The sequence below is a fragment of the Gallus gallus genome, chromosome 7, assembly GCF_016699485.2.
Source record: "Gallus gallus isolate bGalGal1 chromosome 7, bGalGal1.mat.broiler.GRCg7b, whole genome shotgun sequence".
NCBI classification, from domain to species: Eukaryota; Metazoa; Chordata; class Aves; order Galliformes; family Phasianidae; genus Gallus; species Gallus gallus.
In genome coordinates this window covers 17,952,991-17,976,386 of record NC_052538.1, presented here as the reverse complement: position 1 = coordinate 17,976,386, position 23,396 = coordinate 17,952,991, and the positions used below count along the sequence as shown (strand labels likewise).

The 23,396-nt window shown below is 35.9% G+C and overlaps 1 protein-coding gene across 13 annotated transcripts in view; it reads left to right on the top strand.

Annotated features, from left to right (window-relative positions):
• MYO3B (myosin IIIB) overlaps positions 1 to 23,396 on the top strand; it is a 211,163-nt gene that overhangs the window by 113,178 nt on the left and 74,589 nt on the right. For 12 of the 13 annotated variants that reach the window (XR_005861643.2, XR_005861642.2, XR_005861644.2 and 9 more), the window contains 4 exons: positions 8,160 to 8,239; positions 12,883 to 12,960; positions 13,942 to 14,147; positions 23,032 to 23,143. Coding sequence is in view for 10 of the 13 variants with exons in the window: in XM_040704167.2 (XP_040560101.1) it covers positions 8,160 to 8,239; positions 12,883 to 12,960; positions 13,942 to 14,147; positions 23,032 to 23,143 (476 nt within the window). In the remaining 3 variants the exon portion in view is untranslated. Of the gene's footprint in view, positions 1 to 8,159; positions 8,240 to 12,882; positions 12,961 to 13,570; positions 14,148 to 23,031; positions 23,144 to 23,396 lie in introns of those variants that run through there. The other variant, XM_040704174.2, reaches the window with a different exon arrangement.

Genomic DNA, 23,396 nt, shown 5'->3' with positions numbered 1-23,396 from the left:
AGAGTTTAAACAGAGAAATGTTCAGACAACGTTATGCAGTAGTTATTTTAATGAGTAGTTTGCTAGGTAGTTTCTAAAGGCACTATGCTCTGTGAGATCAAACTCTGTCAGAGATACTTGGTTCATCATTGGCATAATCAAGCCTCAGAAGAGTGATTATTTTTAAATTTGCCAGTGATTTTGTAGAACAGATATATTTGTGGAATATGCAGATAACATTGCTGTTTTGAATATCGAAAATGTTTTTATGTGGGTTTGTTCCTTACTACCAAGTACATGTTCAAGTTTTAGGCCATTACTCCTTGTCCTATTGCTGTACACTACCAAGAAGAGCCTGCTTCTCACCTTCCTTCAGATATTTGTAAACATTAATCAGATCCTTCTTCGGTCTTCTTTTCCCCAAGTTGAGCAGACCCAGGTTACCTAGTCTTTTCTCATACATAAGATGCTTCAGACCCTTTATCATCTTTGTGGCCCTCCACTGGACTCCTCCTAGGAGATCCCTGTCTTTTTTGAACTGGGGAGCCCAGAATTGGACACAATGTGCAAAATAAAGGATGTCAAATGCATAAAATAATGATGAAGACCAGATCTGAATTGCTATCTATTAATAATGATAAATACAACATATATTCTTTCAGATTCCTGTAGAAGAAGAAATAAGCTTCTCTGTTCTTCATAGAGATCATTAGAGTAAAGGTGTTTTTTTGGTTGGTTTGTTGGTTGGTTGGTTGTTGGTTTTTTTTGGTAACACTGAAAAATGAGAACATTCTTCAACATTACGGTCTCCACTGAAAATATACTGCCATATTTTCCTTCTAATCTGGATTGTGGATGTGGTTACAGAAATCAGGGAATGTGCTGAAGCAGTGGTGAACATCCTGTTGGTGATGAGGCGCTCTACTGCAGGATTCTTAATTATCTGCTGTTCCTCCAAGGTTTCAAGGTTTGTTGTCCCAGTCAGCTCACATATAACAGCATCAGATCTTACGCTGCCAAAGAAATGGATGGAAGTTACTAAGAATTATATCTGAAAAACTATGATCAGTATCTTCCGATAATGTATAAATGTCAACGGTTTATGGGCTGGTTTGGCCCAGTTCCGTGTCTAGTGGGGCAGAGGGATCCAAAGGAAAGAAAGGGACATCAGGTGACCTTTTCAGGGGTTATAGCTCCTCTCTGAATGCAGAGTCTTCCAGGATATGCAGTTCTTCTTCTCTTCTGGACAGGTGCCCGGAACTGGAGCATTAACTCTTTAACTCCCAGTGCACTACATGATGTTATGATGTGGAATACCAATAATCAAAAATCGCCATAACAATAAATAATAAAAAAAGATAAGTCACTTTGCAGCCTGATCTATTCAGTGTCCTGAAGCTGCGGCATTAGAGGACAGTCAGCCTGTCAGTCCCAACCTGTTATTCAGGTCTCCAACTAGTCAGGCTGCAGACCTGACTAAAAATGCTGGGCATCAGGCAGTAGATAGTTCCAGTGTTGTTTATACCATAACTGCTAAAAGCTTCTTCTGAACAGTTTTCCATTCTTTTGGTTTTGTCTCACTGCTGCTTCAGACAGTTAGTTCTCAGTTGTACTTTGATTATCACTCCATCATTAATCCTATGCTTGTACAGAAGTACCTAACCTCATCCATCTGGATGTGGCCAGATAGAGTTTGTCCAACATGTAGTCCACTCTTTCTTTGCCATCATGTTTTCCAGATGTGTCCGTCCAGTGTCCTGCTCCTGGAAACATGTTTATCATAGAATCAAATGGTAGCATATGTGCTCTGCTCCATAAATGCACTTGTTTCATGGGACTGTGATGTTCTGAGAATCACATTTGGTTTGCTTGCATGATCGCATATAAGCCTGTGGTATTTCAGAAAATGTCTGCATTTCAGTGAACGCACTCACCATTGGGTAGATGGCTGCACACCTCTAATTCAATTCAGCTGGAAAATTGGACAAGTTGCTTCAAGTAGCTATTAACAGTCAAGGTCGTGTTTTAAAAGCATCTTGGTCACTGCCAGTAATTAACTGCATACTATAACCTATTCTTTCTTGGTGCTTACTAGGTAAGGGTTAAAGTGAAGACCTTTCTTACTGAAGACCATACATTTACATATCGTGGAATATGAGTAAGCAGTTTGACCTTCATTTCATCTCAGCTGTTGTCAGGAGTGTCTTTATTCTCTTGCATTCTACATGGACCCTACTAACCTACTGTGTTGAAACAACATTTAAACAAGACAAGATTCATGCTTACAAGCAGATTTATTTGCTGCAGTAAACACTGTTGTGTTTGCAAGTGGCTGCCTTGTTAATGTGAGAAGTGACCACTGAAGTGTCTGCAGTGTATGCAGTTGGGAGTCTAGCAATGTAAAGCTTTTAAGTAACTATAAACATGATCTATGTCTACTTCATGCTACCAGTGAGATTTGTGATCAGAAACTGTCAGTTTACTGTGGCAAAGATTTTTCATTTCAAACAATCATGGTCAAAAAAATTGAAGATTTTTTTGCTTCTGAGACAGTTACTCCTATTTAGGTTATTCCCAGGCTGGCCTTGCTATTACTAAATTTTCATGGTTATTGGATTCTATTTTATAATATGGATCCAATTTTGGAAATGCCATTTCTTATTCTTTAATTACTCATTTGAATTGGGAAGTAAAGAAATTCTGTTTTCAGAATAAGCAGCAGTGGTAGTGTATATATATTGATCAATATATTACATAGTATTTTTACAAATACATTCCTGTGTAAAATATATAGTATAAGAGAAAAATGGATTCTCAGCTTTTTATTGCACAAGATTAGCTTAAATGACTTCTGTGACTCAAAAAAAAAAATAGAGTCTTGGTAGTCAGTGACGAGATTCAAATTAGCACCCAATAAAAAAATTACACGTGTTCATTTATAGGAAGCTAAGAAAAGCTTAGTCTTACTGTAGCAGAAGATGAAAATGCATTATGAAGATAAGCAGTCGACTTCCTTAGGCTAGATAAAATGTATTGAAAGGAAAGACAGAGAAGGATCTCTGTGTGTCAGACATTGTCTGACTCTGTACCTCTCCTGGAGTGCAAGTGCTTAGCAGTGATTAGAAGTAATGTCAATGAAATATGAATGCATGGTAGCATTTCCAACCATATTACACTGTATCTGCAAGTAACTCCTCTTTATCTGAACCAGAAGCATGAAAGAAATTAATAAAATATATGAGGATAAGGAAAGAGCTTGTACTGTGCCCTCTCTATAATAGTAGTATCCATGGTACAGCTTGTACACTAAGGTGACATTGTCACTAGACTCTCTCCGTGTAAGTCATTTGCACTTCACAAATTAGAAGCTATCTCAAAGCATACAGTAACTCTTACCTGGCATGCTTTTACTTTGGAAGGAAGGTGTGGTCTGTAGCAGTCATAACCAAAATGTAGTTATAATTACAGTGCTAATATTAGTAATATTTGCTTTATACTACTTGTAGAACACATCACCTAAGAATAGTGGAGTAATAACAAATGTTAAGCAACATCAGAACCTCCAGCCAGAGATGAACTTCTCCCGATTAGTGTGGAAAGTCAATGGCTTGAGAAACCACTCGTTTTACCAGATCACACAGTAAGTGCTAGGGATGCAGAAGCGAATCCATGACTCCATATTGTCTTTTCTGAAATCTAGAGAGTGCTTCCAAAGTCCAACTTGAAAAAAGCAACTCATGTCTTTGTTCTGTTCTATGTAAATACTTGATGTACTTTCAGAACTTCTGCTTGGGCTTGTGTACTCGAAGGGATATGGTTCTTTGACACCTTTGTCTTTCTCACCTAGCTGGAATGAGGATATATTCCAAGGAATGGGAGTTTTCCTCTACAGTTTCAAGGCAAAGTTTATGCTGAGTAAAGAGACAGTGAGCTTAGCAGTTACTGGATAGACTTTGTACTGCTTTCTGTTGAAAGCTCTTGGAGCCTTTCACCAGACTCTAATGACTGAAAATTCATGATGCACCAATGACACTCCTAACTTTATTACACAGACGGGAAAAAAGAGAAATGCTGGGGCTGGCTGATTCCCCCACTGACACAAATCAATCCCAGAAACCTTTGTCTCTGGCACTGCAGACACAGAGGTAGGAGCCTTCATTGTTCAGATAAGCAGTCCAGCCAAACTGAAAAGGGAATGTATGTGAATAGAGTTGAACATGTACATCTTTAAAAGATCAGTCCTAGTTTAAAACAAAACAGAAAACTCAGAAAACTTTGAGGGAGTTTTAAGTTTCCTAATTTGTCCATTTTGTGGCATTGGATCTAGTATGGGTAGTATTTTATTTAAATCTATGAGCTTGTCACTTGTGTTTTGTCTGAAATGCTGATCATACAATGTGTGTGAAGCCAGTATTCTGACAGGCACAGTGCAGTCTTTTAACCTTTAACCAGCTTAACCTTGCAAGGAGCTCATGGCAGTTTTAACTGGCTGTGATATAATCTAAAAACATTTGTTCTTCAAATATTGATGTTCTTCACAAAGTAGGATAACGTTTTACTATTTCTGGTGTGTAAAATAATAAATGACCTTTTAAATGAAAATCAAGTGCAGGGACAGGTACTCCAAATGTTTACTGACTATAAGCATCACTAATTCTGGGTAAAACGTCTTATTATGTAAACTAATTTTCAAGCCACGTTTGTTCTGTTCTTAGTTTTATTGGTTGGGCATGTTGCAGGTAGTTATTTTCCTGAACATCAACTAGTTAAGATGAACTTTTACTGAAATATCATTTTAAGTTTGATCTGGAAAAGAAAACCCTGATAACGTTTTTTCTGTGGCTTTCAAATTGTGCTACAATTGAGTAGTTAACAATTACAATGGAGATCATTTGGCATATGAAATAAGAACAGATAAAAATCCATAAATAAATATTCGCCTTATTCTTAGCTTAGTCTTTACTTTTGCGAAGCAGAAAAATGAAATTATTAGTGCAAAATAGACAGCAAATCATTGATTATTATTAATATTTGCTTTCCCCAGTCATAAACTGTATTCATGCTAAGGTAAACTATTATGTACTTTGACCGTACCACATATACTAGTGTAGTACTTAGAAAATGCATAGGATATTGAACGTAAACCTCAGGTAACAGAATATTGCTGGCAGGCAATGTTCATACTCAGAATAAAAGTGGTAGTTCGTGGTAAACAACTAACAGTTCTGAACCTATTGGAAAAAAATGCAAACCAAGCAGAGCATTCCTGATTGCTTAAGCACTTGTCTGTACTTAATACCAAACAATCAGACATACAGTTCTCCCAGACAAGATTCAACAGTTGTTTCATACATCACATATAGGCCTCATGCTTTACTTATATGGCAACTTATCTCTCTGAATTGATTTAATAACCTGAGTAGTAAATATCAAGCTGAAATATTCAATAAAAGTGTGCTCGTATCAGAACACCAGGCGAAGACTTCTGAGTAACATTAAGAAAACCAGGAACTCTGTTTTGGAGAAGCTTCTTCCCTGGAGCAAATAACACAAGCAAGATATTCAAAGATGATGCTCAGATGAAAGTAAAACGAAAACTCTCTACAAAACAGTTTTTGTTTTCATGTATAATGAAAGTAGCTAGTAGTATGGCCAGCTGAGGCAAAAAAAAAAAAAAAAAAAAAAGGTAAAAATTGAAAGAACAAAGAACATTCCTGGTGGGTTTTTTTTTTGTAGCTGAGGCCAGTTCAGTCTGTAAAGTACAAAGCTTTATTTTCTCAACACCTGTTACAGCACTGCAAATAACAATATATTTTATGTAAGTACATTTGAACAAATTCTGAGAACGACTGCTGCCAAACTGGTAGTCATCTGCCTCAGGACTTCCAGAGTTGGGAATCTGACCTGACTATGTAGTTCTGGCTGCCTCCTAGAAAGAATGAATCACTGAGCTAAAATTGAGATACATAGAGCTGTTCATTTTAAAGTAGGAACTGACTACTTTTTAATTTCCTTCCGGTGTGTGAAGTCATGAAAGATATTTGATTAATTTTAAAAAAATGCCTGTTTTCTTCTAGATCAGAAATGTTAAGTGTAGTTTTAGTTCTGCATGAGAAGCTCAGTGAGAGCTTGATGTTAGTAATTGATAATAATTAACCTAATGTCAGCTCTGAGTGTGGTAAACCTTGATGATTCTAAATTTTAGGTTGTTATTAGAATTTTGTAACTTGTTAAAACATGCAACAAAATTTTAACATTTGTCATTTCAAACAATCTGATTCAGTTTTGTTAATTCTCCCAACTCTGCTGTTTTAACCCACGTAGCGTCATCAGTTCTACAGTGCAATGCTTTCAAGCATAAAGAAGACCTGAGTTGCTGATCCTAAGTGTAGCCAAAAATATTTCCAGACTTTTTCCTTTAGTAATAATAAAAAGGCAAAAATGTCTAATTTCAAACATATAAAAATATCAAAATTATAGCAGAGAAAAATAAATTCACCAATGATTTTCACATTAAAGTCTTCATTTTAACCACAGAGAGATGTGCATACCTTGTATGCCATGAATGTATGTATATATAAGATTTTCAAAACACGAGTATTTATAAGCATGCATATTTGTATACATACACAAGATTTTCAGAACAGAATTGTAGCTCTCATCAACCTGAACAATATAGCCTTAAAGCATTTTCCAAAATTATGGACATCCCTGATATTCTGCAGTGTGATTTAGACTGTCAGGTAACAAACACTCTTAATCAGAAAATGACATAGCAGTTTTGCATCATTGTGTCAATCCCAATTCCAGCATATTAAAAGGTAAATACTTTTGAAAATGAATACAGACTTGAATTGCTTAAAAAATGTCACTGCTGTGTTTCTGTGTGTTGGCCTCCAAACTCTTCTCAGGAGATTGGTATTTCCCATGTGGTTGCAGGGAAGAGCAAAAGTCCCCTTCAGTGTTATGCGCACTCTGTGTGTGCTCTTCTCCTGTATAAAAAATTACCAACGATTAAGTGTTCTTGTTTCTTGTTTCTCCCATCCTGCTTCCCTTCTAGTTCTGTAATATATAGTTTATCAAAACTCTGAAGGCTGTTTAGAGTGACTGGCTTTTTGTGAAGCAAATAGCTAAACACTGGAGTTGATGCAAACAAGGCACTTAGCATCTGAAAGAAGTGTTAACACTTTATTTACATTTAAATTAAAATGGACACTTATTTATGTGTTCTGGTTCTGAAAGGTGTGTGGTACATCTGCAGAGGCCTATTGTTTATTCATGCTGTAAATCCTTTGAAATGTGTTAAAATGCTTCCCACTCATTATAAAAATCCTGCCACCCATGGATTAGGGCTTTGATGTCACCAATCCTGCTTCAAAGGGTTCTTTCAATGCTATTAATCACAGTTTAGCCTCTGAAGATATAGCCAGAGAAAACATTTGGACATCTTGTGCTAGACTTGCTAAAACTTTGAAATATACAGAGTGTCTTACATATGCACAGTCCCATATCACTTCCTCTCTTCTCTGAGCCTTTATTTTGAAAAGCTATTTTGTGATGACTGACTTTCTGCGAGTACGGTGGAAAAATAAGATACATCATACTGTACAACTAAAGAGAAGGCACTCATTTTGCAGTTGACACCAGTATGTTTTTGCCTGAGGAATTGAGTCAGTCTTTGAAAACCCCAAGGGATAATAAGATTGGGGATTAAGTAGGCTGTATGTCAAAAGGTCAAGAAAAGATACTGTCTTATCATTTTCTCATCTCTTTCTTTAGTTTGTGAGCTTAAGATGATGTCTAAACACTTCAGGATCCACTGATTTTGTAGAAACAAGGTTCTTTCTGCTATCTTTTTCTCTTTTAAATCTCTGAAAGTGTCACAGAGAAATTGATTACAACAGACTGCTCTGTATACTTTTGTGTTGTTGATGTTTTTGTCAGATCAGTAGTTAATGTCAGCAATGCGCCACCTTACTGGTGTCTTTTTCTTCCCTTTTAAATCAACCCTAGACTCCATGTCCTGCCAAGGCAAGGTTGGTAATGAGCAGGATGTGTAAGAAGTGTAGTAGGGTCTGCTGTTTTTACTTCTCTTGTATGATTTACTTTACCATATAATGTTTTCTCAGTAAAGATTATTGAACAATTTTTGTAGTATGCATTTCTTTCTTTTTGAACAGGTAACTTGGCACAGGCAAGAGCCAGAGTGACAGCGGCATCTAGGTCTTTGCCCCCACAGCTTACTGCTGGGCGTATTAAGGTTGGTAGTGTTGCATTTGAAGATAGGTAATTTCTCATGAAATATTACAGTGGGACTATGGGCACGATGCTCAGCTGATGTAGGTATATAGTGAAGCTCTTACCAAATGAGTATGTCTTAATATCAGAAAAAAACATAGGTGAGAGCATTGTTTCCTGTTTTGCTGAGGACCTTTCTGTGGAATCTAATGAAGAATCAGTTTACCAGTGATTAATCTTTAAACATTTGTAGTGACATCTCAGTTATACTGATAATGATGGCAACATTCCTCTTGATTTCAGAGGGTTCAAGGCTTTCTTCTGGCAATTTTTGGCCTAAAAAGAGATTTAATTAGCTAAAATTTGGTTGGTGTGTTTAACTAAACAAAAGGCAAAACAGAAAAATGATCCATTCCTCTTCTGTTCAACCTGAAGTTCAAACTCAAAGGGGCCTTTGTAACTGACAAATGACAGAAAAGAACCACTCAGCAAAGCTGCTATTCTTTATAAAGTAAAAAGAACCATTGAATTTAAACACTTTTTGATTTTACCAAAAAGGTATGTGGCATAATTACAAAAGGATGGGATGATTTTATTGCAGTTAATAGCCAATTGAGTTCACTTTAGTATGTGAAGAAAACTCTTGCACCTCAAGTTGATAACATCTATGCTCCCTCCCGACTTCCAGGTTAGTCCTGTTGAAATGTGATTAGTTGGTTGCTGGTTTTTTGTTTGTTTTACCTCAAAGCAAACAAAAGTATTTAAAAAAAAATGTTGTAACTGATCAAAGCAGCAATTCAAAGGTCTGTAGAATTATATGTTTTGTGCATTCTATTTCTTCTTTACATTCTCTCCTATCATAAGGAGCTCTTGCTCAGATACAGTAATTCTTATGAGTCACCCAGACATCTGTATCTTTCACTGTACCTGTAAATAGAGACTCAGATTTGAGAGATTTATTTCCTTCCTGATATAAACACTTCCAGTGCTGAAGGACAGATTAAGGCCTTACCATTTTTTTTTTGTATTATACAAACATTGTCTTCCACGTCCAGCTATATCAGCATAAGCTTTGTAAGCGTGCATTTTATTGCTGCAGCTGAAATAAAATACAGCACTACTCTTTTAGAGCTTTGATAAACACATTCAGTTGTACTAAGTAGTGTTTAAGGCCATTCACCCTTCACATTGTTAGAGAAGGAGCTAAAAGACATCCATAGTAAGTGCAACACTATCCAGAAAACATTAATCTACAGAATATTTTAGCTGAAAAAAACCCACCACTTTAATTAAAGTTTTATGAAATTATGACAACTTCAAGAAAAAATATTTTAAATTGCTATTTTACAGTTAATAAAATGATTCCAAAAGTATAATAATTTTATTTTGAAGTGTGGAAATTTGTATTTATATTTTAATTTATGAGCTTTTTTGCCTAGTATATTTATCGGCTTTATTGTATTTCATACCATGCTAACAGCAGGCGTGGTCAACATGTGAAAATGATGATTTGCAGTGACCTTATAAGGTGACATGATACCATAAATCATTCTTGTAATACTGTTTCAAAACTATTATAAGTAATTTCTTTTTTTAGTGATGGAACAGTTATCTTTGTTATCTTAAAAAGACAGTTGTCTTTTTAAGGTCAACTGTTTTTCATTTCAGCTGTAATCACATAAATGTATACTGTACACCACGACTATTGTAATGTAAAAATCTGACATAACAGTTGGAATATTCTTCATTTTAGTTTTAGAAAAGCAGCTAGTGATTTAAAACACAAGATAATTTCATGATATTCTTATGTTCTATCAGTTATGATAATGTCTATTGTCTGTTGTACATGTAATTATTGCCATCCCATAAAACTGCATAACTTCAGATACACTCAATATTATAAATTAACTAGAGACAAAACTTCTAAAATTCTTACAGCAGAATCTCCCCAGCTTCAGAATCTATCAAAAAATACCTTCAAATGTCTCTTGTCCAAAAGATTTTGAAATTGGTCGTAGTCCTTACAGACTGCCCGGATCTGAATTTACAACTCCAAAGAAAAAGGAATCTCACAGTACTGGTTTTAGCCTGTTTTTCTGAGAAAAAAAAAGAGGTATTACATCGTTCTCTGTAAATGTTTCTGACCGTCTGTTTTTCTGGATGCCCACTCCCTTTACTCCACAAAATTAAAACAAAACAACCCCCCCTTTGAACCCAGCAGGCTGTAGTAAACCATATTTGACATAATCATGGTCTTAAGCATCATAAGATTCTACCCATTTAGTGACAATAAGCAGCTGTGAAAAGGGGATGCTAATTTTATTGTATTGCCCAAAAGGTAGAGCATTAGCTCAACCTTCATTTGACAGCAGTTATTAAATTGTGACGAGGAGATCATGAGTACTGAAACTCCAACAAAATTATAATTTGCAGTCTATGCTTTTCTAGACAGCCAAGAATTGATTTTAGAAGCTCAGATTCATGGGTAATTGGGCTTTACTATACAGTCTTCAAACAATGTGCTTTTGCTGTTGGTGTTCTTTGTGATTGTCTGTCTTCTAACAGACAATTCTAATAAATGTTACCATTTATTATGGGCTTACTGTCAGTATTCACTGGTAAAGTTGTTGTCTTCTACCTGACCTTTACCAGAGCTTTGGATACCAAAGCTCAAACCACAGTTGTTTTGCCAAGATGGTTTTGAAACGTTCCCAAAGTCTTCCCCATGGACATTTCCACTATTCTGATTAGGTCATTGATGATTAATTTGTCATATGACCTCTTAAGGTGTTTGATGTTATCTGTGCTGATAAAGCTTTTTCCTTCGATATATTACAGTGCTTTCTGTTAATGTCCTTAGAACTGAAATCCAACTGCATCTTTTTTTTCTTCATGTATTTATTTGAGATGCATAATAGAGCATGCACCCCACTTAGGGATATGAGCATCAGAGATTGCAAAATCGTGCTGAAATTGCTGTGGTCACCCTCATGGAAATCTGTCTCCCTTTGCACCATCTGTATTCTGAATCTTGTCTTCACAAGTTTTCTCTTTTGATTTCTTCTCCAACACAAAATCCATTTTCTTGGTCTATAACTACTTAGTGCTTCATTTCCTTTGTATTTTTCATGCAGTCTCCTAAATATCTCCTGAAGGTAAGAGAGAGAGTTACTTTATTGAAAACTGTAGTCTTTCAGCAATTATGTTTAGTGTTCAGAAGAGTGGTCTTAAGTCAGTGAGCCTTGGAAATGGAGCAAAGTCCAGGAGGTGTAGCACAGGTGCTGACAATGGCATTATCTGGTTTATACAAATGCCACCTGGTCAGAGCAGATGGTAAACTGCCACAAAGCAAGTGAATGCTAAAATGTTGCTAATGCCCCATGCAAGCAGGATGCTGGTTGATTTTGTTGAGCTGCAATACAGCAACACAATCTGCTTGTGATTGATAACCATGGTTATACTCATTCATAAATTCTAGTTTCACTTTGATAAGAACAGCTGTACTGACAATATAAGTAAAATATACAAGAGGTAATATGTTTGCTGTCCGTGTATACTGTCTAAAAATAACTCCTGTGAGCTATACAGAAATGCTGAAAAAGTGGTATTTGATGCAACAGCAGTTCAGCTAAATGAGACTGTTGAAAGTCTTGGCATCAAAATGGCATTTTAATGTAATTAATAGTAGACACAACAGCAGATAGGAAAAGACTTGCATGTTTTGTGGTTACCTACTCTGTTTGCCACTTGTTATGTTGCGAGAATGTTTTTCCATGTGTGAGCAAAATGAGGCAGTTTTTTTATTGTTTACTTCCAGGTCATTACAGAAATAGTAACTTTATATAGAAAATAAGACCCAATGGAGTTCATTGCAGTGATGATAAAAGTAAGGAAGGCTTCATAAGATACTGCATCTTGACAGCTGCTCCATTGGCCTAGCAATATACTATCATGAAAAAAGTGTGAAATTTTCCCCTAACCTGATCAGAAGAGTCTGTCAGTCTAGGAAGATCTAGTAAATGAAGGCATCAAAGGGTCTAATATACAGGAAGACACAGGTGAAATACAGTTTCTTGCTTTGTGAATGAGTTTGGGACATCAAGCTCTTTAGATAGGAGCTGATACTACTGAAGTCAAGTAAATGTCAGCCCTATTTCCAAAGGTCAAACAGGAATCTGTAAATTGCTTGTGTGTTTCCATCCTCTGTCACTAGCTACCTTATGTAATAGTTGCACTCACAAGCATGCCTCATGTAGTGACTGAGAGCGCCAAGATGTTAAATGTAGTAAGAACATTACTGCTTCCTTGCTGGAATATGTATTGGGGCATAATTTAAAGAGAAGAGACATGACATGCAGTTTTTTAATGTAGTATGCTTACTGCTTGGCCTGTCTCAAGGCATATTATGAAATAAAAAAGTGGAGGCTGCTGACTATGACCGCCGTGATGTAGCTCACAAACAACTTTACAAGTGAAAAGTACTGAGAGAATCACTGCTGGCTGACAGACAGCTTGTTGTGTACCTTTCCCAAAGATGCTAGGAATGTGGTCATGAGAGAACGAGAGAATGACCAGAAGAAACATCAAACCTAGCTTTTGTGAATGAGGTGGGGTGGGGGTGCGGTGTTTTTTCAACAGATCTAACATCTGAGTTTTGTCTTCCAGGTTGACACAATGGAAGTTATGCGACACCCTGAGGAAACAACTAACATGAAGCGACAAACTATGGCTTCCTATTTTAGGGTACAGCAGTTAAACTGTAAACAAATATTCTGATTATAAGAACAACAGATATTTCTGAAATAAATGTGGAGTTGTTAGATCAAAGAGGAAAGTAAGAGACTAAAAAAATAAATAGCTAGTGAGTCTGAAAATACTCATCTGTTGTCTGAATGCAGCCTACAACCAAGTGACCACACTCAGATCCAGTCAGCTTGGAATTGTATGCAGCATTGAGACTGAGTATATTTGCAGCAAATTCTGATCAGACAGTGGGATAATGAGGTAAGAATGAAGCAGAAGCAGAAATATTTTTGTGCAGTGAAATAAACTGTATTCAATGTTCAAGTTGGTTAAGGCAAGAAGTAATGGGCCCATATTTCAGCAGGAATATTCAGGTTAGATGCTAAGAACATTCTGAATAGTTACAATAATGTGGCACTTCAATGGATTATCCTGGGAGAATGTGCAGTCTGTAGCAGTGATTCTGACAAAAAGATTCCTCAGAGATGTGCCTGAAATGATACAGATACATTCAGTGCTCTCCGTGGGTAGAGTACTAAACTGGTGGCTTCTTTCAACCCCATGGTCTCCATGGTTTTCTGTGATTCTTACATGATTGTTTGTTTTACAGTAAGCTTATTCTCCTGTTGGGGATAGCTGTTTGATCAAATCTGCCTACAAGAGTTATAGTTTGGACAGCTTTTAATTAAAAATTTCAATATGAGCCTTCTTAAACTACAAGAAGGTAATATAAGGAGAGGTGAAGAGAATAGGGTAAGTAGAACCAGAATTATAATTTGTGTTTAACAGTTAAAAGCTTTTAATAGATTCTGGAATTTAGCCAAAAGCTTAAAAAAATAAAAACTCGAATACCAATTAACGTTATGACAGATTAACATAGAATCAATCATTCCATACTGTTTACAAAATGAATTTCCTGCTTATATAATTGAATTGCAGTTTTTATAGACAAGACTCTGTATCTCTTTTTTCCTTTGCTAGTATTCCCTCATGGATCTTCTATCCAAAATGGTTGTTGGACAGCCTCACTTTATCCGCTGCATTAAACCTAATGATGATCGAGAAGCACTAACATTTTCTCATGAGAGAGTTCTACTGCAGCTACGATACACTGGAATTCTGGAAACTGTCAAAATACGTCAAAAAGGATATTCTCATCGCATCCTTTTTGAAGAGTTTGTTAAAAGGTAAGTCTTCTATAGCATGACTGTCATTTTAAAGTTCCATTCAACAAAATATATTGTATTTTTAAGTATGAAAAGCTCTAAAAACATTGGTTTGTACATGTATGGTCTGTGTTATTCTAATAAAAGCAGTAACTATCAGATAAAAACTACAAGAGTGATCAATAGAAGAGGGAGAACTTCAGTGAGCAGTTAGTATTCAGTAGCAAGACCATCCCTATGATTTCTGCAGCAGATGCAACATGTGGCAATAAGCATCATGCTCAGACAATACAAGGATTTGAAAGGTCAGTGAGCTTCAGTCATCATTTTAATAAGATCTACATGCTTAAGAAAGAGCTGATATAAAAGAACTGTTTTAAAAAAGGAGCAACTGTCTGAGAAGAGTATTAATTTCAAGCTTGAAAATATTAACATTAATTAAATCAGGATTTTTTTTTAAAAGCTAGAAATATTCCAGAGAATTTTTCATCAATACTGATTTTAAACATAACACATTGTAAAAAATGTTTTAAAATATTTTTGTGAATAACGTACCAAATTTAATTTATTACATCCTTTAGTGTGTAGAGAAGTCATACTGGAAAAATGTAAGGCATAATTTCAAATCTGTGTCATACTGGGGTAGTTCCCACATAGAGACATAATGCAGAAGAATGCCTCTCCTTTTTCCCGTTTTATACCCCTTTCATCCCTTTTTCTCATACACTCCCTTCCCCCACAACCTTTCCTCATTTTTTTGTCAGCTCAGGAAGTATGAATATTCAACTGAAAAAGCTGTTTCTGCTCTGGAGCAAGACTAGTTAGTAGAAATGTCAAGAGCTTACGCCTGTACACTGACATTAGCCTGGTAGTGAAGAGGTGTAATATACAGGTGTAACTGGAGAAAAGCATTTGTGTGCACAAAAGTTCTCTAACTTTAGAATATTCTTCCTAACAGCTTCCTCATGGTCATGTGTCTTGAATTTACCATGAATTATAGCCAGATATCTGTTGACCTGAACCCTCATCATAGCTGCTATATACTAGTTTGATTACTGAAAGTATCTGTGTATCAAGAAGTTACAAATCTGATTCAGGAAATGCAGTTGTCTTTATAATGACAATCTGTTTATGCGGTCTTTATATGGCTTCCTTTAGAGCTAAAATATTTTTGTATGTATTGTTTACTTTTCTCTAGTCTGTAAGGCTGATAATTTGATAATGAAACAGAAGCGGTACCTCTAAGCAGTTGGCTCCTTAAAAGTAGGAACAAGTAGCAAATGACTGTATCAACCCTTTATTGCTATCTTCTGTACTAGAGATCCAGAGAGTATAGAGTTAATGAATCTACAGAAAAAAAAAACACAAAAAAACCCCATTCATATGATACTAGATGGAAGTAGCTCATTAGGTTTTTGAGAAAGAAGACAGAGAGTTTCATAGGCCTTTCCAAAAACCCAGAGACTAAGCAAATGTACATGTCGGTAGATCAGTTATTTGAGTTTGTGTATCTGTGGTTCTTGCACAGACAGATGTTGATCAGTACACTGTAGTTTGATCAATTTCTGAAAAGTTACTGAAATTTCTGATTTGTAATATGTTAGGATGCTAAAGGAATATGTAACAGAAATGCATGAGAGATTTGTATCCCAGGAAGGATAACTAACATGTTCATCTGTCCATCAAAGCAGTTTAATTTTCAGACGCAATTTCCCTCCACCTTTAATTTGTGTGTTACATGACTAATTTTAGTAAGGTCATACAATTCTAAAGCAGGTTGAACAAAAAGATTAATTTTTCTGATCGCTTACATGTTTCACAACATCACAAAGAGCCTGAAATTTTGTCTAATCGGCACATAAGTGAACTAAGATTAATTTCACTGAAACTGATGTAAATTGAGATGAAATTAGGCCTCTTCCTATCCTATCAATAGATTTTTCTCATTTGAAAATGCTCAGAATCTGAGTACAACCTTGAAAATGAATGGTAATACAAGCAATGATAACTGTAGCTTTCCATTCCTACAGATAAGGGCAAGTCGTGTTTAACATCTTTTTTTATAGTCCCCAAGTTTTTAAGTCCAACCTGGTGTAATTCATTCAGAAAAGAAAGTCAATATAAGAGAACTGGGGGGAGATTTAGCAGTTTGCCCACCAGCATAAAAGGCTTTTGACTGAGTTCAGAATATAAACTGAGGCAGGCAATTCTTTCTCCTTTGTTCAGTTTATGCTTCATTTTTAAACAAATTCTATTCCATTATGTTTTTGAAAAAAAATAATGAACAATGTGAAAAAAAGATATCACTGGAACAGAAAACATTTTTCTTCCACTTACAGCAACGACTAGTCAAGTGTTTTTAGGAACTAAGTAGTTGAATACATAAAAATGTTTGAGAAAACAGGTCAAATGCTAAACAGATTGGCACTTCTTTGTTCATAATCAAAAAGACATTAGGCAAGTATGAACAAGAGTTTCAAAATGTCGGTAAATCTGAGGATATCAAAGATTTTCTAAGCGAGCAAGTTAATTGGTATTTTGATCCTTTTGAGCAACTTAACAACAAAACGGATGAGCCAGCACTTTTTCTCCCTTGATGTTATTAAACAAATAGGTGTGCTTCTTGTCTGCCTGTTCAATAATGCTGTTTTGTAAACTCTTAGCAGGAAATATGAGGACAAAACAATCAAAGGCAGGGAACAGAACCATTCAGTGTTTATCAGGTGGGAGGTAAACAAAAGATAAAGCTTTGTAATGTCGCTCTTTACCATCTTCTGTTTTCATGCAGAGCAGATTATTTCACAGATTGCAAACCTGGAATTTAGTTTATTGGGTTAAAAAACAGATGGTGAGGAGAGGTCTTAATTGTAACTCATTCATATAATGATACTGTAGCCAAAGATAGAATCATGTGTTTCATATGTATAAACAAATAGATTATTTTAATTAAAGTAGCAAAATCTGATTTACAACCCCTGTAAACACTCTGAACCTATCAAGTTTTCAGCAGTTCATCCCCATTTGCGATGTTTCACATCCCATACCGTCATGTGTCTGTCTTACATATTTTCTGTGGAGCTCTCTGGTCCCTTTCTCAGGCTGGGATCCTGGGCTTCAGGTACAGGTTATTAAGGTGATCAGGCAGCAAGGTGGGCCTGGCTTGCAGGACTGCACAGTGACCATGCACTGCACAGCAGCTAAGGAAAGTGCGCATTTTTAGTAGAGACCTACATTGAAATTCCCATTAGATGAGACACTATTTCCTATATTCCAGTGCCTAGGCCCCTGACGTGATGTGCAGGTGTGGCCTTACTGCATATGCCCACCCTATATACACCTTCTGTGTAATGTAGCATATGCTATATCATGTTTTGAAATAGAAGAGACTTGAGAGTCTCGTGGTGCTAAAATGGCGTCAGGCTTCATGTGCCTCAAGCACACAGGAATGTGTTGAGAAGTTTTGTACAAGTTTCATGTAAGGATTGTATTTTTTTTTCTTTTTACTCCTCTGCCAGTTTATGTTCTGCATCAAAATTCTTTGTACTGCATTAGAATGCAGGATGCAGTTTTCCTATGAGTGCTACCTCCTCTTTAATAGCCAGAGCATGTCATTCAGAACATATGCTCATGGCAGTGCCAGTAATATTTCTGTAACAGTGATCCCAATATGATTTGTTCTGCTTTTTCTAAAAGAATTTTTAGAGTAAATTCGCATAAGGTCTCTGTTGGTACACCTGACACCAATTCAGTCTCTAAATTCTCAGTGTTACGTTTCTTCTGTCCAGTGGTGATAGGCTTGTTTATAATTCAAAATAAGGGAAGCCCTGTATTAAATTAGAAGTCAACTGATCTGCTAGAGAGAAAATAAATACTTACTGTTAAAATAGTGCATTCTTGCTGCATTCTCACTGAGTCTGCTTTTTATCAAAACCTTCGAGTGAATTCTAGAGAAAAAGCATTACCATTCACCTTATTTTAATTTTACTATTATCCATGGAAGTGATTGTTATTTTTTTCAGTGAATTTAAGATTTCACGATCTGCATACACTTTACACTTTATGTACGATAAACTACTGTATCTTCCACATATTTCTAGACTCTTCGCATCCACAGAATGCTGGTGAACAGTTGCAGGATAAAGGAGGCTTGAAACCTCTAGGAGTAAAAAGTCTGATAATCCCTTACAAATTATAAATACAGAATGGACCAAATTATGCTTTTTTGGGAGTATTTCTGTGACCCTATGGTTTTCTGATGATTGACAGCATGCTCTCAGTATTTTCTACAGAAAAGTTTTGTAGATATTTCTTAAGAGTCTCTTAGATGCTTTTTTCACTTTTCAGTTACATTTTTCGATTCATTCTCTTACTGCAGAGTTACTAAATGTAATTAGTTTTATACAATCTACTGGGGAAGCCTCTGAAAGAGGTAAGATGCAACCAACATGTGCTGGGAATTTTTGAAAGTTATCTACAGGCTCTTTCAGTGCTCAAAACCACGATGGTTCTTTTGCTTGTATTTTAACTTTACATTTTTAGGCCTGAGAACAAACAAGCATCTTCTGAACACTGAGAATACCCCTTTTGTAGCTGGGGGTCTATTTAGAAAGAGATTTTCTCCCTTCCCCCACCTGAAGGTTTTCACATGTCATTGCCCATTCTCCACCTGAGGACAGAATGTTTTAATACAAAGATTCCTTTTAAAGACAAGAACTGTTAATCATTATCTTGGTGTGTAGAACTCACAGAGCCTTTAGGTTTGGACTGCAAAGAAATTTTGGTAAGAGGTGCTGTTATAATAGTTAATGGTGCTGTTTAAGTGCTATTTATTGATCTGTTCCAAAATTCACCCCTAAGGATTGGAGAGGAGAGAAATTGAACTGTTTACAATCTGCTTGTCTAAGGTAAAACCTTATATAAGTCAGACAATTAACACAAGCAGCAATCTGATGTTTTCTGTGTCTCAGTACGCTTGGATGCCTTTAACTCTGCATGTCTTAGCGTTGTATTTGTTCATCTGGGGATAAATTCAACTTCTGATGAACTCTTTTTGTCTCTACTGTTAAGTCCAAGTTAATCCTGCTCCAATATATGTTTTGCATGAGAATATTAATATCCATACAGGATCATTTGTAGAGCAATATAAGAACAAATGGTTAAGAAATATATAATTTCAAACAGGTTTCATCAACTGAGTAATCAGTTCTTCTGAGGTGAAATTACTTCTCTTTTACTCACTGCTGCTGAAAATGTGATCAGTCAAATGCTTTTAGGATACATATAGTTTGTGTATAGTGTAGGAACTTTTCAAGCAGGATGGATAATTTAAAAGAAATGTGGTTTTGCATTAGTATGGCACTTAGGAATTTACTGCCTTTATTTCAAGACAAATGAAAGAAACCATATTGTACTTAAAACAGTAGTACCAGTTACATGGGAACTCTACACTTTCTTAATTTCAGCCTGGGTGATCATTTTTCTGTCATCACTCAGATCTTCAGTAGCGTTAGTAAGAGTAACCATTTGCATCTAAAGAAAATCCTACCAACATACTGGAGTATGTCTCCAATCCCATGCAGAGTGGTTTGTAATAGCCTTTATGATTCTTATTCTATTTAAATGCAGTGAAGTAGTGCAGAGATCCCATTTAGATGATACCTTATGTATAGACCAGGAACAGCATTACTTTAACCTACAGCCAGTTTAGCAAGCTGCCCTGGGAGTGATACTATCATTCTTTCTTATCTGCTTAAGTCTTTCTTTCAGTCTTGTATTTATTTCCAAAACAGAGGGTAAAACTGTTTTTTTCATCTCAAATTCAAAATACTTCAAGGTAGAGGATTGCACAGCATGTGTTCTTCATGAGTATTTCTGTGCATTTAAGACATAATATTGTGAATGTCTGAATATATAAGTAGTGTGTGTTACAATGAAATTACCTGGTTTTTTTTTCAGTAGTCCTAAATTTCTCATTACTCATTAAGACCTTCCATGCCTATGTAACAACAAATGAAAGACTATAAACTTTATCTTTAAAAACAGAAATGAAAGTATTGGCTTAATAAAGACAAAGTGTTTTGGACCACTGCATTGTCTGCTAGAACACATGCAAATATGGAAATAAAAAAACTAAGTTGTGAAACTTTATTCTCATGTGGAAGTGCATGTGATTTCTACGTTTCTGCATTTAAGGATCTAGTTTCTTCTCTTGATAAAATCATGTAACTAGAGTTCGCTCTCTTTGTGATCTCTGTACAGTAGAGTTACGTAAGTATGATAGAGATGTTCTTAGGCCAATAAATCAAAATGAACAGAGTTGTAGTTGTATGTTGCCCAAAGCTTTGGGTGCATAACCAGACATTTTCACTACCATTTCACCATGCATACATTTCACTATGTGTAATATTTGCAAACTTTCACCAGATGCATTAAGGTGAAACATTTTATCTTCCTCCAAAATATTGCATGTGTTTTGTTGCCATACAAAGATCTTATATCTCGTAAATTAGATGGCCCTACATGGCACATGCTATATTGTGATACAGTTATCCTGAGCACAAATCAAATTACTTGTGTGTTTGTAGTTAGTGACTTAGTCATGAAAGCAGGTGGTGCTAGAAAACAAAGCATTTGCTTGTCATTGATAAGATTGTAAAATTTACAAATTGTGGAGTTCTCCCTGACTATTTTATTGTATCTGTGCTATCTAAATATTGTTCAATGATTTTAGAATTCCCAACTACAATGTGTCTTAAAAGATACGTGAACATGCAAAAAGCTGATAATAGCATTGACTCGAAGCTTTTCTTCCCTATAGGAAAGGAAACGAACCACTTAAGTTACATATATGTATAAATGCCAAGGCTAATCTAAACTAGCTTTTGAAGCAATCAGCAATTTACTATTGATGCAACTTCTCTTACATGTCTGTCAAGTGCATGTTGAAATAGCAAACTATCACAAATTGTTTGGGATATGCATATTTTATATCTGAGTTCTACCAGTGCAAGTCAGAGTGCTGTCTTGTGAAATCAGGCATCATTAAGTTTAATAATAAAGTAGAGGAAATGTGCTTTTTTTCTTTTAGATCTGCCATGTTTCTCCATACCTGCTAAATGCCATGACTGTTGGTATTTTGAAAGTCTTGGCTATATAATTTGCAGTTTCATCTTACTGAAAAAATGACTACACTAAAAACCTTAACTCAGTAACACATAATCTCCTATCATTATTCAGAGTGGGCAGTGTCTCCAGTTGGTGAATATCTGTCTCTTCGGTTCAGGACAGATTCCAGTGCCTTCAGACATCATTTTGTTCCCCTTTGATCTTTATTGACTATTTTAGTGGTTCTTTTTTCTTTCTTGTGACAACTGGAGCTAATCTCTAGAGATTAACTGGAGCTAATATTTGAAAATCATATTCTCCTGATTAAAAAAAAAAAAAAAAAAACACCACAAACTTGTGCTATTCCATTCTTTATAATTGCTTCTCAGTATTTTCTTTCTTCAGTATCAGGTAGAATTTTTTCTTGCCTTTATGTGGCTACAAGAGCTTCACTGAGCTTCACTGGTTAGATTCCTCTCTTTATTCTAAGGACTATGTGATGGTTCTTACCCATTCTAGTAATTAGGAGATCAGTTTGCCAAACTTGCCAATTCCTTTCAAAAGCAATGTAAATAGAGTAGCTCCTGCAGAAGTGTAAATTAATGAAGACCAAGAAGGAACGTGATGGTTCATAAATGAGAGGTGAGGTGGCAGTTGCTACCATCTAACTGTGTACTTGTGGTAAAATAACCCTGAACTTGTAAACTAGCTAGCCTGTGTTCTTGCTGTTATGTTACATGATTGTTTGCAAATAGCGTTACTTCAATACCATAAAACTGTCCTTCATGAACAAACCGTGGCTTTACAAGCACGGCTTGTTACAATCATTCCTCTTGTCTGTTCAGTTCAAACAAGTATGCATCTCTTTTTTGTTATCTTTTTGCACCGTAATTTCATTTCATGTAATTCTCAGGGCTGTTCTTTTTAAGATCATGGACAAAACAAAAGTCAAGGTTGTTTACTGTGGGCCTGATCTGAAGGCCACTAGAGTTATCATAATAATTCCCACTGATTGATTATCCCAATCAAATAGAAAAAGGGCACAATGCCTAATGACTTACATAACCATGGAAACCCTTATGCCTATCAAACATCTTTTAATTCATATGAAGAGTAGTTCATTTTATTTTTCTCTTTAAAATAGCTACTAGTTTTGTTTAACCACCAGCACTAAGATCTTTGCCAATAAGATAGCAGTGCCAATTGTTTTAATTGTGCATATATATGACCTCTTCCTGGAAACACGAAATTCAGATGTCAAACAGTCTGAACATCCTGCTGTCTCTAAATTAAGATTGATATGAGAGTTGTTTTTCCTGTAAACTAATCTTTATTCTTCACACACGGTAGCAGCCTCTCAGCATATATAATCCGTCAGTATCACTGATACAGACTGTGTGCTGCCTGCCCTACTAGTGCTGGCCTTTTTCTTCACAGACTGAGAAACTGCAGTCTTTCTATTTGACATACTGAAAATGAATATTACTTAGGTGCCATTGACAGGGTGACCTTGATACAAGCTCAAGAGTCCTTGGACTTCTTATGTGGACCTCTGTTTCCCAGCAAATATCAAGGCCACTTATACTTCTTTGTGAATAACGGCCAATACCCATAATAATAAATAATATATCAATAATAAATCTTATTTTATATATATAAATCTTATATATATATATATATACAAATAATATATCTTTGATATATTTCTGTGAGTTCTGAAGATCCATCTCTGAGCTAGAGAAGAGCAGTGGAAGTACGTTTGTTGCCAAGTCAACCTTTTCTTTGTCATTTTGTTTTGCAGGTATTACTACCTTGCTTTCAAGGCACATGAGTCTCCCCTTGGCAGCAGAGAGAACTGTCTCACCATTTTGGAGAAAGCTAAACTAGAAAACTGGATTCTTGGAAAAACCAAGGTAGAGAACGCTAATGTTTTCTCAAGGATAGTGTCCCTTTAGCAAAGCATATCTAAGAGTGGTTTGGAAAGTACTGAGTGAATTAACAAGAGAGCAAGGAATTTGTTCCAGTTAGTTAGCCTCCTAGGTTACAGAGGTTCCCTTCCAAGCCAGATGAGTTTGTGCTACCAGAGGAAAGGTGCATTGGGTACCTCCCCAAAATGCACTCTGCACGTGGCTGCCTTGATAAAGACAGTACATCTGTCAGTGCCTG